The 16321-nt window shown below is 42.0% G+C and overlaps 1 protein-coding gene across 4 annotated transcripts in view; it reads left to right on the top strand.

Annotated features, from left to right (window-relative positions):
* Positions 1-16321, top strand: part of RIPOR2 (RHO family interacting cell polarization regulator 2) — a 99981-nt gene that overhangs the window by 69636 nt on the left and 14024 nt on the right. For 3 of the 4 annotated variants that reach the window (XM_082234943.1, XM_082234944.1, XM_082234945.1), the window contains exons 4-13: positions 414-492; positions 1630-1653; positions 2227-2280; positions 5998-6147; positions 7347-7410; positions 10398-10441; positions 11304-11429; positions 12918-13066; positions 13469-13598; positions 15487-16173. In XM_082234943.1, coding sequence (XP_082091069.1) covers positions 414-492; positions 1630-1653; positions 2227-2280; positions 5998-6147; positions 7347-7410; positions 10398-10441; positions 11304-11429; positions 12918-13066; positions 13469-13598; positions 15487-16173 — 1507 coding nt within the window. Of the gene's footprint in view, positions 1-413; positions 493-1629; positions 1654-2226; positions 2281-5997; positions 6148-7346; positions 7411-10397; positions 10442-11303; positions 11430-12917; positions 13067-13468; positions 13599-14074; positions 14222-15486; positions 16174-16321 lie in introns of all 4 variants that reach the window. The other variant, XM_082234946.1, reaches the window with a different exon arrangement.

Here is a 16321-nt window from a genome sequence, read left to right as displayed (position 1 = left end):
CATACTGCTGACTTTAGCTTTCACTTGCCCACATTTTTGGCAGATGCAGCAAGGACTTCCATGGTGGTGAAGGCACTGTCCGCATCCCCACCAGCAAAGCCCTGAAAATCTGGTACAGAGGGAAACCTTAGCTGCATCCAAAAACTGTTCAGCCAGTGTAGTGGCTTGAAGGGGGAAGTAGACTGCTCTCTAAGGCTGCAATCCTATACACATTTACCTGTGAGCAAGTCTGACTGAATTCAGTAGGACATGCTTCTGAGTGGACAGGATTGCCCTGTTAATTACTTGGTTGAGCAGTTCGTGGCAAGAGTAAAACTTAGCAAAACATCTTTTCTTGCCACAGAAATCAGCAATCGGCACTTCATTACTGAAACGTAACAGGGCTGATGTTTCGCTTTTTGTTATCTTTGCAGTGAGTATCTGGAAGTGCATCAAACAGAGCTGGATAAGTTGACTGCTCAGCTAAAGGACATGAAAAGAAACTCACGGCTGGTATGTCTTTGTCGTAGGACTCAAAAGAGTAAGGAGGTTCAGGTAGCTGTAATGCAAGTGGTACAGTTCCCCCCATGAGGTCTCCACAACCAAAGACTTCAGACTAGGAGGCATTTGTGTTAAAGTGTCCACATGTTTAAAATGTACTGTCTGGGTAGAACCTTCCCTCTGATATTGCGATTTTATGATGTGGTGGCAATTGTCACAGATAGATGATCCCACCGCTGGAATGCATTGCACTTTAGGAGCTGTGCTACATTTGACTAAGTACAAAACAACACAAAGTAGTGCCTGACCCACACTGTTTGGTACTGTTCCGTGTTGCCATCCACATCATCACCCAAGGCAGATCCATTCGGTCAGTTTCACTCTTTCTTTACTAGTTGCTGTTTTGTGCAAAGCCACATGTGGTTCTCTCACAAACAGCGCTGCAGAAAACCCTGCATTGCTAGGCATATGGTGATGATAAAAAATCCAAAAGTTGTTGAATACTTTTAGAAGTCTTCATATAATATTTATTCAAAGTTTAAAGTTACAAAAAGCAAAAAGAACAATACAACATACAAAAAAGAATACAACAATAACAAAGAAAGAAAAAAAGAAAAAGATATAAAAATACATTCGGTTAAAATAAGAAAAAAAACAGATTAAACCTTTTTACATAACTTTCTTCCCTAACTTATTTCCTTGACCTCCTCACACCTCCCAATTTTGTATTCTAGTTCAGATCATTTTTTCCAGCAAATCCTTCCAATCTTATTTTCATTTAAGTAATTTAATTTAAAGTATTTATAATTTAACCTCCTCTCTTTCATCACTTTCATCAATTCATTTTTACTTAATCCTTTATATCATATCTACCAAAACTACCTAATTTTCTTTTTCCAACATCTTTCTAACAGTCCTTAATTTTAGAGTATTTTTGAAGATATACTTTAAATTTTTTCCAATCTTCTTCCACCGTTAGAAGTCTTCATAATCTATCCACACATTTCAGGGCCAGCTACAAAAGTCGCTTCATCTTGGGGAGGGAAAACTTGCCTTCTTAAATTAACTTAAAGCCCAAGACAACAATTCAGCATCACACTTGAGAGAATGTCTACTGAACTATTAATCCTTTCATTTCATTCATTACAGGGGGTGCTGTATGATCTAGACAAGGTATGTCTATCTGCAACTTATCTGCAAAAATAAATGTTAAACCCAGTCTATGTGGCAGCAGACTATAAGTGCAAGGGAACCTTTCTGATTGCGCTACAGTTATGCAAGGAGACAGTAGAAGGATGGGCATAACCAGTCCTTATTCATTCATTTTGCAACAGCAACTTTTAATCCAGAATAATTACTTCAGAGAAAATGGTTTGAGGATTGTGATATGAACTCAGTATTGCTCTCAGCAAGTTTTTGACCCAGACTTCGTAATAGTTCTACTACTGTATTTTTGTGGAAACCGGTAAAAGGCTGAAAAAGCCCCTCTTTGTCCAAACCCTCACTGATTTTTACATTTTCTTTTAGAAAATAATGTACTTTCAAGTACATGACTCTATTATTAATTACAAAAAGGCAGCTATGAAATTAAAAGTATTCACCTTTAAGGAAAAGCAGTGTTCCTTCCGAATGCCAAACTGGTTTGGCAGGAGAATATGACAGTTCTGCAAAAAGGCCAAATCAGTTCAGTTCATCTCAATTGCCTGTCATTCTTCCCATTCTAATTATTTTTAATTTATTTTGCAGCAAATGAAAGCAATTGAAAGATATATGAGAAAGCTGGAGTTCCACATCAGCAAGGTAATCAGCTGTCCTTTCATCTTGCTTTTAACTTTGTTCTTAACCTATTTATCAAAAGCCAGTCTAGCATTCTCCTTTATTCCACAGAGATCTCCTCACAAAGACCTCTTCAAGAAGGTTTTGGTTAGGTGGTATTGCTTATGTCAGCTGCAAGTGGGGTGTGGGGATTCAAGGGAGTTCACAATGTGCCCCCAGTTGTTGCCACCACCCAACAATTCAGCATAGCACTGCCCTGAGGCATGTTGCAAGAGAAGGTAGGCCCAGCAAACACAACACAGGCACCACTGTTCTGTGCATGCTCCAAGGCCTGATACAGGCAGTCCAGTTTTCCGCCCAGTTGCTAGGCAAAAAACCTGCCAAGGGGACTTCAGCAGGAGACGGGACATTTTTCTCTGCCATCAAGTGAACCTGCAAATATTAAACAAAAGATATCCACTTCAGGTTAAAATATGTGCATGCTATTTAGCTAATCCTTTCCATTTTGACTAGGTGACTAATTCATATAATACTAGTAAATTCTTGCCATTTTAATGAGAGCGTTCCTAGAGAGAGTGCCTGTGCATTGCTTTGATTCTTGAGGGCGAGGGTGCACTGCATCTCTAATTGAAGAGACACCTTGCATGGACCACAGAGTTCCTATAATTGACACAGGTGGGGCTGTAGTCTAAACCACGGAGCCTTTTGGGCCTGCCAATCAGAAGGTCAGTGGTTCGAATCCCTGCTACGAAGTGAGCGCTCTGTCCCAGCTCCTGCCAACCTAGCAGTTCGAAAGCATGCCTGTGCAAGTAGATAAATAGGAACCACTGCGGAGGGAAGGTAAATGGCATTTCCGTGCACTCTGGTTTCCGTCACAGTGTTCTGTTGTACCAGAAGTGGTTTAGTCATGCTGGCCACATGACCTGGAAAGCTGTCTGTGGACAAACGCCGGCTCCCTCAGCCTGAAAGCAAGATGAGTGCAGCAACCCCATAGTCACCTTTGACTGGACTTAAGTCCAGGGGTCCTTTACATTTTTTACCTTTTACCTTTATACTTGATGGCTGTGTCAGTAAATGCCAGGCTATCCTTTGGACCAAATAATTGGATAAATTAAATTCTCTTCTCCCTCCCCTGATTTGCAAAGCCTGATTAGGCCCCCTGCAGTGGCTATTTGCATTTTTGCAACGATTCACACAACTTAAAGATACTTAGGTATAGTTACTTTGGCCCTGTGCTAGCAGTGTCATTCCAACGTTACACTGCAGTTGTGTCCCCAAGGGCAGCCCTTGCTTATAGCGAGGAGCATAGCAGCAAGTAGGAATTGTTTGCCTGCTTTCAGCTAAAATCTTCTGTGCTAGGGCATCCAGAACACAGCCATTATTCCCATACTCACGGATCAAATATTCATCAAGAAAATAGTTCCTAGAATAATATGTTCCCTGCCAGCAAAATGTCATGCAGCAGAGTACTTTTTGTTCAAGTCCCTCCCACTCAGAGCCAAGTGATTTCGGTGTTTTTAGCGAAGAGTGAGTTGCTACAGAGCTAATTCCACACTAAATTGTTCAGCATATTAGCTTTCTGTTCTGTAGCCCATGGTGACAAATAAAAGGGACTTCATGTGAAGCAAGGTTTTATGAGGCCAGAATGTAAGCAACTAACTCATGGAAACCTTTTAATGGAAAGTAGCAAAACTTAAGCTGAATGTCTGAGGACCAGTGCATGCTGGTCTTCCAGTGAGAGCTGTGACTCGAAATTATACTCTGAACAGGAAACAAAGCAAGGAAAACAGGAAATGTGGTAACTAATGTGTAGCTCTGTAGCACATCAGATGGGTCTGTGATAATTCCACTCAGAAAGAGAAAGAGAGTGCAAATGTCATACCACACCCTTGTTAACACCCTTGTTAACAGGGTTCTAGGATGGAGACAGTAGCCTGACCCACAAGTGCTATACCATTTACAGCCTTTCTAAACTGTCTCTACTAGGACTAAGCTTTGAGGATTGGTGCTTAACATAATACTAGCTGTAATGTGTGTTGTAGGCATCTATATCTTATTTTTTAATGAAGCAGGTTTGGCTAACTAGTTGTTGCTGTTGACATCTGTCTGTCTCAAGAGAGAATGGAGTGCACTTCTGGGGGTGAAGTCAAACAGCTGCATTAGCAGCACCAAAGTGACCTCCCTGGGACACAAGCCTGGGCAGTGTGTATGGAGGCCCTGGGCTGCTTAGATGACAAGACCCCTCTCTTGGTCTCGCTAATGTGGTCCAAAGAAAAGCACAGCAATACATTTGACATCAGCTTGGCTGCAGGAGCTGCCGGAACACAAGGCACTATCCAACCATCTTAGAGACTCCACTCTGGATTTCTGTAGGGTTTGCTCCTTTGCCTTTTATTCTCCCGAAGATATCCCTCAAAACAGAGGAGATTAAGGATCAGAATTTTCCTTCTCCTACATGGGCTCCCCTCCCAGGTTGAGGAGCCCCATCTGCCCCTCACTTCCCTGTACAGCACGTGCAGAAACCACCTTCTTGACTGTTGGACCCACTACTGGTCTTGCCGGCTCAAACTCTCAGAGCCTGTATTCACACACAGGATCCCTAACTCGCCAAAGGTTTGTGACCCATTGGTTATCCTCACCTGGTTTAGCCAGCCAGTCAAAGACATTTCCCGGGGTGTGGCCACTGTTGCATGCTGACAGCTTCTAGGAGCCACAGGTGAGAGCTGCATGCAGGGTGGGGACCAGAGGTGGAGAGACTACCCCAGAAGAAGCACAATGTGTTCCCCACCAGAAGTACTACCCTAACACACCTCCCTTAACACCCCATACACACATAGGATTATTCTGCAATACATTTTATCCGTTAGGAATGAAGAGGGTTGGGCTTTAATTTCTGGTTTTTCTCCAGCTGGCCAGTTTAGGCATGGACAATGTGTGAAGCGTATTATATTGCAAGGATTGTCAGTGTTACTTGACAATGATGGATGAGCTTTCTCCAACTAACGTGTTGTTGTTTAGTCATCTTAGTCGTGTTTGACTTTCCGTGACCCCATGAACCAGAGCATGCCTTGGAAACTCACTTCCTTCTCAAAGCTTCTCCTTTTTTATGTCCATGGAGTTATCTTGGCAAAATACTGGAGTGGTCTGCCAGTTCCTTCTCCAGGTGGATCTCATTTAGTCCAAACTCTCGGCTATGACCTGTCCGTCTTGGGTGGCCCTGCACGGCATAGCTCAGCTTCTTGGAGTTATTCAAGCCCCTTTGCCATGACAAAGCAGTAATCCATGAAGGGGCCAATGAATGTAGAAGCTTGAACTTTCTGTCGAGGAGCTACTTCAGTGCAATACAGTGGCATATTGCTGATGCATTTTTCTTATTCTGATAATTAATCCAAGCAACGAAAGCTGATAAGCAGGGATCTTTTGTAAGTTTTTAAAGAAAGCCTAATGAGAGAAGGGAAGGTTTGAACAAATTATAGAAAAGCATGAGGCAGTGACAGAGATACGAGAGGCTGCTGATGAATTCATTGTTGTCATCATGACATTGTAAATAGGAAGGTGCCTTTTCCACAGTGGAATTATTTTCAATTTGAAGGCAGGGGTGGCATCAGCAATGAAGTCGTCTACACACCAATCTGTGTATAGAAAAATAGTCTGGATTGCTTCATTTAACTTCCTTTCAGTTAACTTTCCTTTTTCTTTCCCTTAAAACAAAACTCAGTGGTCTTTGGTTTTTCCACTCAGGTTGACGAACTGCTTGAAGCTTATTGTATCCAAAGGCGGCTCCGCGATGGTGCCAGCAAAATGAAACAAGCTTTTGGGTTGTCCCCTGCCAGTAGGGCAGCTCGGGAGAGTTTGACAGAAATCAACAAAAGCTACAAAGAATACACAGAGGTACATGATGGCCCATTGCACGTAATCTTCCGCAGGTTAAATTTACCACTAATTTGTGGTGGGAGCATTGATTGCGTTGTTATAGTGCTGAGAAGACAGATTATGGATTGATCAAAGCATTGAATCGGCTGCCAATAGCTTCATACATGTGCAGCCTTGTGGATCCTACCACCCAGAGTGGAGGTTCATACTGTGGACCTCATCTTGCTAACTCAAGAGTTACAAGAAGACCAACACTTGTTCAGTGTTAACTGCCCAACAGATATTGGAACTGATTTCTTCCTTTACCATGGAAGTAATTGGCAAGGAAGTATTCTTTCACCAAGGAAATCCTGACTGGTGTCATAATTTCAATTCCAGAATTTTTGAAAGGTATCTGGGGGAACAGAGGTTTAACAGGCTGGGAAATTGTCTGTGAAATTGTCTACCAGGGGCTTCACTTCAATTCTTCCAGTGCCCATTTCTGCGTGGAAGAGAATGAGCTTTAGAAACACTTGTGTGAGAGTTCTGGACTTGGGGGACAGAAGATGAGGCTTGCAGGCCAGAGAGAATTGCAGGGGGGGCGGAGCTGGAGTACTGAAGGCAGAGCTAGACTTCATTCCCAGGTGCAGAAGGACTGGGAGAAACTTCCAAGTGCTTGTCTGAGACCAAGAGCTGGAGGGTTGCGGGCTGTTACAAAAAGTTATTGTTACAAAATTCTTACTTGGAAAGCATTCCCATATGGAAATTGGTGTAAAGCTTCTCTATAAATTGTCACATGTGAAAATTGCACAAGTGTGCATTCAGTGTGTGTACATGCCCTGGAAGAGCTACAGTTGGCCATGGCTTTCTAGAAGTCCTGAAATGACTTCTAAGCCCTGCCAAAAGTCAAAGGATTGCTTGCGCCAGCATTTCATGACTTGTAACGATGTCAGCCTGGCTCGCTAGAGTCTAGACATTGGGGAAGACTTGCTAAGCTCCTGACTCCATGGACAATAAGGGAAAAAATATCTGTTTCTGGGAGCATATTTTCATTCTTTAATTCCCTGTTCCTTTCCGCCTTCTCCAAGCTTCAGCAAGAGTCAGGACTGCGTTGGAACTTTCTACATATAGTTACTTTTTTAAAAAAAACAACAACAACCCAGTTATATAGTATATTTTAAGGCACTTCTATATTTTGGATAGTTGAACTGATACTAGTCTCCTCTTTCCCCACACAGAACATGTGTACTATTGAAGGAGAGTTGGAAAATCTAATGGGAGAGTTCTGCATTAAGATGAAAGGTAATTGGCTCACTTTTCATTACTTTCACTGCACAAATAGCACAGGGAAAGCACTGTCTCTCTCCCTCTCTCTGTGCTTGTGTTTCTGAAAACACTGAGAGCACAAACCAATTTAGATGAGAGGTTTGTTTTCCTCCTCCCATCACATTGGTTATGGATGCTTAAGAACCCCGCTACTCTGCTCAACATTCAAAGCAACAGGCAGCAATTGTACATGGTGAAATATCAAGTATTTACAGCACATTTTTCTAAGATTTTCAGCATGCATTCTTCTTCAAAGTGATATGGTTGGGGTGAAGTTTGGGGGAGAGCTAAGAAATGCTGTCACTCTCAGGGATTCTGAGACAAAGAATGAGAGTATTTTTTAATACCTATCTAGATTATAATGGGAGTGTAATATATTTCCCAGAATCAAGCTTTTGATTCTTAAAAGCACAAGCTCTGCCGCTGAGCTATGGTCCTTCACAAACTGGGCAATTGAGATTTTGTCATTCCGCATACTGATGTTGCAAAAGCCTGGTTCTCCTTTGCCTGTGAACCCGAATAAATCTGTACAATAAAGGTTACCCCAGAAAGTAGTAATGAATGTAGGTGCTGGGATTAAACCAGGAAAAAACACTTTGGAGCCTATGTTTCTGGAAGCTGGAGCTTAAACCCTAACCACATATGACAGGATGTAATAGACTTTCATTAGGTTCCAATGTGTGCAGGAGCACAGCGAACTGATGCAGAGGCACTTTGGGAATGCCTTAAGAGTTTTTCATTTCTCATTTGTTTTCACCTGCTTCTGTTTGCCCCATGTGTTTAACAGGGGAGATGGGCTGCAGAGATCAAGTTGTCCTATACTAAGGCATCAAAAGGGAGATGGAGCCAATGGCAGCGTGCTAGTAAATTTAAATTATTTATAAATAATAAATAAATTAGAAAGTGGGAGGTAATATGAACCTGAAAGAGGGCTGCATTGTTCTGGAAGTTGGAGCAGTGTGGGAGGAGGGCAGGAGAAACAATGTCTTTATTTTCACAGGCAGAGGGAAAGATCCCCTTAGCTATAAGAATGAAGCTACAGGGCACAGCCGCGTCAATATATGTTAGACCAGCCATTAGTGCAAGAGTGACATTTGCCCCAAATAATGTTGTTTTAATAAATGCTATGTGACAGCAGAAAGGAAACCAGTTCCCATGAATTAAGGATACTGGGACTCAGGAGAGTCCTGTGTCCTATTTCCGAGTTTGACACAGGATTTCTGTGGCAGGTTTTCATTGATTAAAACAGAGCACCTTTTCTCCTCCCGGCTGTTGTGCCAGTACGAGGTTTTCCCTGAGTATGTTATTTAAGTGAAGTTGCTCCGGAATAATTATTTTGTAGACCGCAAATGAATAATTTCTCCAAAACCCCTTTTAAATACATGAAAAGTCAGCACAGTTTGTGAGGAGCTGCTGCCACCAATGGGATGAAAATAGGAATGCCATGCAGCTACACTCCCCTTGCTGTTCCTATGTATTTAGGCCACTGCCATCTGATTCCATAAACAAAACCAGTAGTTAAGGTGAGCTGTTCATAATGCAGCAGTGTGTCTTGGGTGCCAGTGTGATCATGCAGCTTTATGAGTGCCTTATGATTAATGATAAGAATGACTGTCACTCATTTAACCTTCATCTTTACTTTCTTCATGCTCTGCCTGTCATGTAGAATGAATGTCCCAAATCTGTGCCCCCAGTCAAGAGGCCCACGTGTGCTCTGATATTCCTGAGTGGGGTTACCATTTCACTCCAGTAAAGAGCACACCTAGTAAACAGTTTTTCACCCTTCACAACAGTGAGCTGACCCCTTATCTTACATTTCTGGATAGTCAAATACCATGTGTGTTTTGTATGTGGAATGTGCGGGGAGGGAGCATATTTGGAGTAGCCCTCTCTGGTTCAGAATTGTGAGGATTTTAAAAGTTAACAGGAAAATGCTCCCTATTTCATTAATTAATTACTATTTGCAAGGTGGCGCTGTGGTCTAAATCACTGAGCCTCTTGGGCTTGCCAATCAGAAGGTCGGCGGTTCGAATCCCCGCGACGGGGTGAGCTCCCGTTGCTCGGTCCCTGCTCCTGCCAACCTAGCAGTTCGAAAGCACAGCAAAAAAGTGCAAGTAGATAAATAGGTACCGCTCCAGCGGGAAGGTAAATGACGTTTCCATTCACTGCTCTGGTTCCGGTGTTCTGTTGCACCAGAAGCAGCTTAGTCATGCTGGCCACATGACCCGGAAAAACTGTCTGCGGACAAATGCTGGCTCCCTCAGCCTGTAAAGCGAGATGAGCACTGCAACCCCAGAGTCATCTGCGACTGGACTTAACTGTCAGGGGTCCTTTACCTTTTTTTTATTTGTAGTAATAGTAGCAGCTGCTGTTACTACATGGAAAGGAAGGTAACTGATTGTCCTCATAATTCTGCCTTTCAAGAAATATAATCTAGCAAAGCCTGGCATATGGGGAGGGAGAATGTAAGATGGAAGATTTTGCAGTAGCCGAGTGCTGCCCAGTGCATTGCTTATTTGAAGATGAGCTTGATTCTTTATCTGTCTTGGCGAGCTGTACTTAAAGAGCCTGGTCAGAAGTCAGCAAACAAATCCTGCCAGGGAACAGAGAATAAATTAGGCATTCAGGGCTCCCAAATAAATGAACCTACCAACTACCCCAACAATCTCCCCATGCATCCCATAATAAACCCTAGTAACAGAAACAATAAACCAGGCATCCATCACTACCATTTTCAGAGGAGCAGTAGTTGAAGGAGTTGGATGGAGCAGCTTGGATCCTCCTCCTTTGGCGAGAGAGGAGGATGGAGTTCAGAGTTCAGAGTTGCTCTCTCAATGGCATAAGAGCTTTGGCAGCATTGTGGAGTGTTGGTGATCAAGTTCCAAGTATAGAGTCACTGCTGTAAGAAAGAGAGGGCATAAGCATTTCTTCTGAAACGGATCTCAAATGTTGTTGGCTCCTAGGTCTGGCTGGTTTTGCTCGACTTTGCCCTGGAGACCAGTATGAGGTGAGTGACTTTGTAAAAATGGCATTTTCCATCACGTTCAAAGGTTTCCACATGGCATTTCTTCCTGTTCTCATATCCTGCACAGCAAGAAAGGTCCCACTATTCTCTATTTATGGATGAATGCACTCTGAGCCTTTCCCACGTAAAGACTATGAAATTGGTCCCAGAGAGCTGATGGATGGCTAGCAAGATAACAACAGATCTTTCTTTAGCTTTGTTTTGGAAGGGTGTCAGCATGCCTCTCCATATTTTGTTCTTGGCATAGGTTTTCTTCCTCTTGTGGCTCCCATATCCAGCCAGGACACGCTGACTCAATGAGAAAAGTTCAAGCCAGCCTCTCTCTCCCTTTCATTGCTTTTCTTTCCCCCCTCAAGGAGAGAGATGTAAGTTCATCAACAAGTAGGACCTACAACGTAATCACTTGTCTCTGGCCAGGCCACAATTTGTGAGTCTGTGCTCAAGTGGGGTGCGCTGGTGACGCTGCATGAAAACACATTGTTTGCATTGACATTCAAGGTTTCCAAACTTCCATAGCACCCCTAAACAAAAGTGACCACTCCTTAGCTTTCTCTTCTTCCTAATGTTCTGGAACTACAAAGTACAAATCTATTCGGCATGCTCTCTGGAAGATTAGAAAAGCTATGGTTTACATTGCCATTGTCGTTTTCAAAAAAGAGGTCGAACTGTAAAATGCATAGTGGTATTCTGTCACTGTGCATGCATTGTAGCTACAGTGTATTAGGTTGGATAAAACTATTATCCTTCTCACTATGATTTGTTCAAAGAGACAGAGTGTGAGAGAAACAGATAGTACAAATATGTGAGTTGAGAGAACACACTACAACTTTTCCTTTTTTCACAGATTTTCATGAGGTATGGCCGTCAGAGATGGAAACTGAAAGGCAAAATAGAAGTCAATGGCAAGCAAAGCTGGGATGGAGAAGAAATGGTCTTCTTCCCTCTTATCGTTGGGTTGATCTCCATTAAGGTATCAGTATAAGTATCATGGTTTTCATTTAACTAGCCACATGTTAGCCAAGTAGGACTATAATGCTGCTCTACAGGTAGTAAGCAGTGCCATTCAGACTTCCTGCTATTAATTGAATTTATGTGTATTATCTTCATACATTTATAATCCCACCTTCTTTTCATCTTGGAATCAAAGGCAAACGGCTCTGCCCCTGTGGAGCTGGATACGTGGAGACTGTGTCACACGTTCTCTTGTCTTGCTCCCTATATAAAGATCTCAGGGACGAGACCATCACGCCGCTCCTATCTGCCATCCCGGGTCGCTCTTGTGAAGCCAAATTGTTCTCACTCCTAGCCGACCAGAACAGCTCGACAACAGAGAAGGTTGCCAAATTTATCGAGAGAGCAATGAGACTGAGAGCTGCTATCTGAATGACATCAGTGTCGCCACCCGGATTCCTCGCCTAGGATCTTATTATTATTATTATCATTATGTTTTATTATTATTATTTTATTACCTCTGCCAAGTTTTAAGTACTGAGATTATTAATTTATCTGCATCTGACCATCCCTCCGAGGTTATATTTATATGTGTTTGTCCTTTGATGCTATGGCCTGTCGGCTACGCAAATAAAGTTTATTGAATAGGCAATGTGCATGTGGTTCTCCCACCCAGTCACTGACCAAACTCAGACCTGCTGAGCTTAGCTTCAGCAAGGTGCATGTGCCCTCAGACCATATCCTGGATGCCTTTAATTTTTGTGAGAGACTCCAGGTATCCTGCAGTGATTTTATATATTGAGTCAGATAAGGAACTCGGTTGTCAGTGCATCACTACCCTTCTCAACCATACTCTTTTTTCAAAAAGTGTTTTTAATATTGTTTTCAATACAGTAACCCATCCTGGGACCTTAGGGTGAAGGGCGGTTGAATCCTAGGTAGTAATATGAAAGCCGCAGTTTGGTGCACCAAAAAACCCCACAAATGGCATATGTTAACAAAAGTGTCCTAGGGCAGCCTACTTTCTTGTCGTGGATAAAACAAATGTCTCTTAAAAGGCAGATTTTCATATCATTGCTCATGGACATAACAGTCAAATGCTGATTGTTCCATCTTCCGGTTCAGAAAATATGCAATATTATGTAGCAAGGCCACTGTAGAAAAATGTGGAATACAGCGGAACCTCAGTTGTCGAACGTAATCCGTTCCGGAAGACCATTTGACTTCTGAAACATTCAACATCTGAGGCGCAAGGGGTTGTCAGCAATTTCCATTGAGAAGATAGAAAACCACGCAGCAGAAGCCGTTTGACTTCCGAGTCGTGTTCAAAAACTGAAGCAATTACTTCCAGGTTTTCGAAGTTCAGGTTCCGAAACGTTTGGCTTCCGAGAAGCTTGAAAACCAAGATTCCACTGTAGTTGACTCTAAGCACTGCTACCGACTTACTGTGCCATTCATAATACATAGTTATTCTGTTTCTAATTATTAACATGTGTTGCTTTTGAAGGTCACAGAAGTTAAAGGCCTTGCTACTCACATCCTGGTGGGAAGTGTTACCTGCGAGACAAAAGAGTTGTTTGCTGCTCAGCCTCAAGTTGTTGCTGTGGACATCAATGACCTCGGCACGATAAAGCTGAATCTGGAAATCACCTGGCAGTAAGTGAAGCTGACTTGGTGGTTGTGCGAATGGTGCTTCAGATCAAGAGGGTTCCTGCCTCCCTGCCCATAGTCTTTTGCTTCTCTAATAAGGAGACTGAAGAAAAGACTTGCTGTGTAAACTAAGATTAGTAATACGAGACAAAAACCATAAGGTTTCATATTTCAATATGTACTTTGGCCCTCCATGACTGTAAAATGTAAACCAGTAGGTCATAGTTATTCCAGATTAATTAACACAGAGTACCAGAGGGCTATCCTGTGAATGTGTTGTTCACAGAGACTCACTGGGAAGATGATGGAGGTCCCTGCTCTGGTGACCTAAAAATGAACAGAAAACAAGTGTGCCTTGTAACAGTAATTCAGTCTAATGAGAGGCCTTTTCTTTCTTCTTTTTTACAGCCCATTTGATGTTGAGGACTTGACCCCATCCGCAGGCAACACAAACAAAGCATCTGCTCTCCAAAGGAGAGTGTCCATGTATAGCCAAGGCACTCCAGAAACCCCGACCTTCAAGGATCACTCATTCTTTGTAAGTTCAATGTGCCTCTCTAATACGGACTCAGTGGATAAATAACAGTTATAGTCAATGCATAGTTTCACACCACTTTGTGATTACGTAAGTTCAGTGCTGATGCTCCTCAATCTTCTTCTAAGCTTTTTCAAAGCACAACAAATTTATTTCTAACTCCTAATAACCACTATTAAAATACCTGTCCCCTTTAACTATGATAGCGGCTGTTAATAGATCCCTCGCTATTACCCAAGTTGCAGTAATATTTTTAACATTTTACCTTAATATGTGTATTCTTTATTTGTAAACAATCTACTGTTTTATTCATAAACCGTTGCACATGAATCATTTATTGCTGTTGTAGCTCCCTATAGAGGCCTTTGACATGTTCTAATTTCCAAGAGTTGCTTTAGCCAAAGATTCCTATAACGTACAGTCTCATATAAAAGTGATTTAGTTGAACTAATTGCTTCCTTTTTGCTTAATGGTTGAAGAAATGGATGCATCCTCCACAAGACAGGCTCCAGCTTTCCATTTTAGATCCTCTGCAGGATGCTTTCTTTGACAAGCTTCGCCGCAGTCGTTCCTTTAGTGATCTGCTGTCTCTCAGGCTGAGACCTAGAGCAGGGCTAGAACATTATGTGAGTCTTGAATGGTGGGAGCTGTCTTTATAAGTTATCTCCCTGCATTGCTCAAGCAATTACTCTTATTTTCATGCTTTCCCAGATTCTGATACTCTCAGTGAGATCTGTCTAGTTTGCTGACCATGTGTTGAAGAATTTATTGTACACTCACACTTGGAATTAACTGTTGTTCATGGTTGACCTTAGTTTTGTAACCTCTTTTTAGACAAGAGGTCAAGAGAAAACACATGAACATCGGAAGAAGACATATATATACATATCATGTATATATGTACAGTGGACGCTCGGGTTGCGAACGTGATCCGTGTGGGATGCACGTTTGCAACCTGCAGCATTCGCAACCCGCATCTGCATGTCTGTGCATGCGCGGGTTACGATTCAACGCTTCTGCGCATGTGCAAAGCGTGATTTAGCATTCTGCGCATGCGCAACTGCTGAAACCCTTTCCGGTACTTCTGGGTTTTGGCAGTCCGCAATCTGAAAAAATGCAACCTGAAGCGGCTGTAACCCAAGGTATGACTCTATGTACATTGAAGGGGCTCATATCTTGTAAACAATATTCCGGCAATATTCTATATGCAGGATAGAAAGAAAATTTAAATGGGGACCAATTTTACTGAAAGGCAGGATGAAAATAAAATAAAATAAATTTGATGCAGACTAGAAATTAATTGTTCATATTTATGCCCCATTGGGGTTTGAGGCTGTTTCCCTTTGAAACAAAATACCAAAGAGAAACAACCTCAAACTTTAAAAGTATGCCTCAGTTTAGTGTGAAAAATGCTGAGCAAGAAGAGAAAGATATTCTCTAACCCTTTAACTTATTATCTGTCAACACGTAGTAATATCAACAAAGTCATGCTACATGGCATTACAGTATTCCATATACATATTTTGCATATGGCCAGCAAACACAAATCTTGTTGTTCCTCTGTTTTGTGCATGAAGTTAAGTAAGTTTGCAGTACCTCTCACAGAACATCAGTTCAGGATTGGTTTAGAACCTTCCTATGCTCGTTATAGACCAACTCTGATCTTTTCTGTTTGCTGTGTTTTTTTCTGGCCTACTGATATCTTCCTGTTCATATCATTTCATTTAAAAAAAAATCAGTATAATAAAAGGTAAGTTTCTTTTACAACTAGGCATCAAATAAGTCAACAGACCTTTAACACTTTTACATTTCCTGCTAGTGGCTTAGCATAAATTTTGTGTGGAAAGTTTTTCCGCTTTCCATCTTTAACTGTTCTTGTTTACATTTGCAGTCAAATTCACCTGATGACGTCTTTGAAAATGGGACGGCAGAAAATGAGAAAAGGCCAATGTCGTTCAGCTTCAGTGATATTCCCAATGGAGATTGCACCCAATCATCCAGTTTAGTGGGTTCCTGCACCATAGATAACCCTAATCCTGAAATTACTGTCACGCCCCCAGAACACAATGGGCAGAAGTTATCAAAAACTCACACCATGGACAATATCTGTACAAGCTCATCTGTAGACTCTACACCTGAATCCAGAGACTTAAAACCACAAGAGCATGTGCTAGTGAATGAGGAAAATAAGATTTCGTGCATAGATTCTGAAGTTTGCCAAAAGTCTCTAGGTTCAAGAAGCAGCAACCTGTTCTTAGATAATAGTGCCCAGGTATCACTTCTGCAGGACACAGATGAGTTGTCAGAGCTCAAGCCTGTGGAACTGGATACTTTTGAAGGCAACATCACAAAGCAGCTGGTTAAAAGACTCACTTCAGGAGAATGCCCAATGACACCTGAGAAGCTGCACTGTGAGGGGTCAATAAGTGGTGAATCGGAAGGCTATAAATCTTGTGTTGACGGAAGCCTAGAAGAAGCATTTCAGGGACTTATTCTAGCACTTGAACCTCATAAAGAACAATTTAAAGAATTTCAGGATTTGGACCAAGAAGTAACACACCTAGACGAAATCCTAAAAGTAAGTTGTCAGGCATCCTCGCTTTTAACTTTCTTGTATCTCTTGAATACTTTTGTTGTTGTTATTGTTCTGACAGGCCTTTGCAGCTGTTTAATTTTTGATTAGTCACCTGAATGATTATCTGTATTTTTTTCTTTTAAATGATGTT

The sequence above is a fragment of the Podarcis vaucheri genome (assembly GCF_965113315.1).
Source record: "Podarcis vaucheri genome assembly, chromosome: 8".
In the NCBI taxonomy this organism is placed as follows: Eukaryota; Metazoa; Chordata; class Lepidosauria; order Squamata; family Lacertidae; genus Podarcis; species Podarcis vaucheri.
The sequence above is the reverse complement of the archived record's forward strand: the minus strand, read 5'-3'. Positions and strand labels throughout refer to the sequence as shown.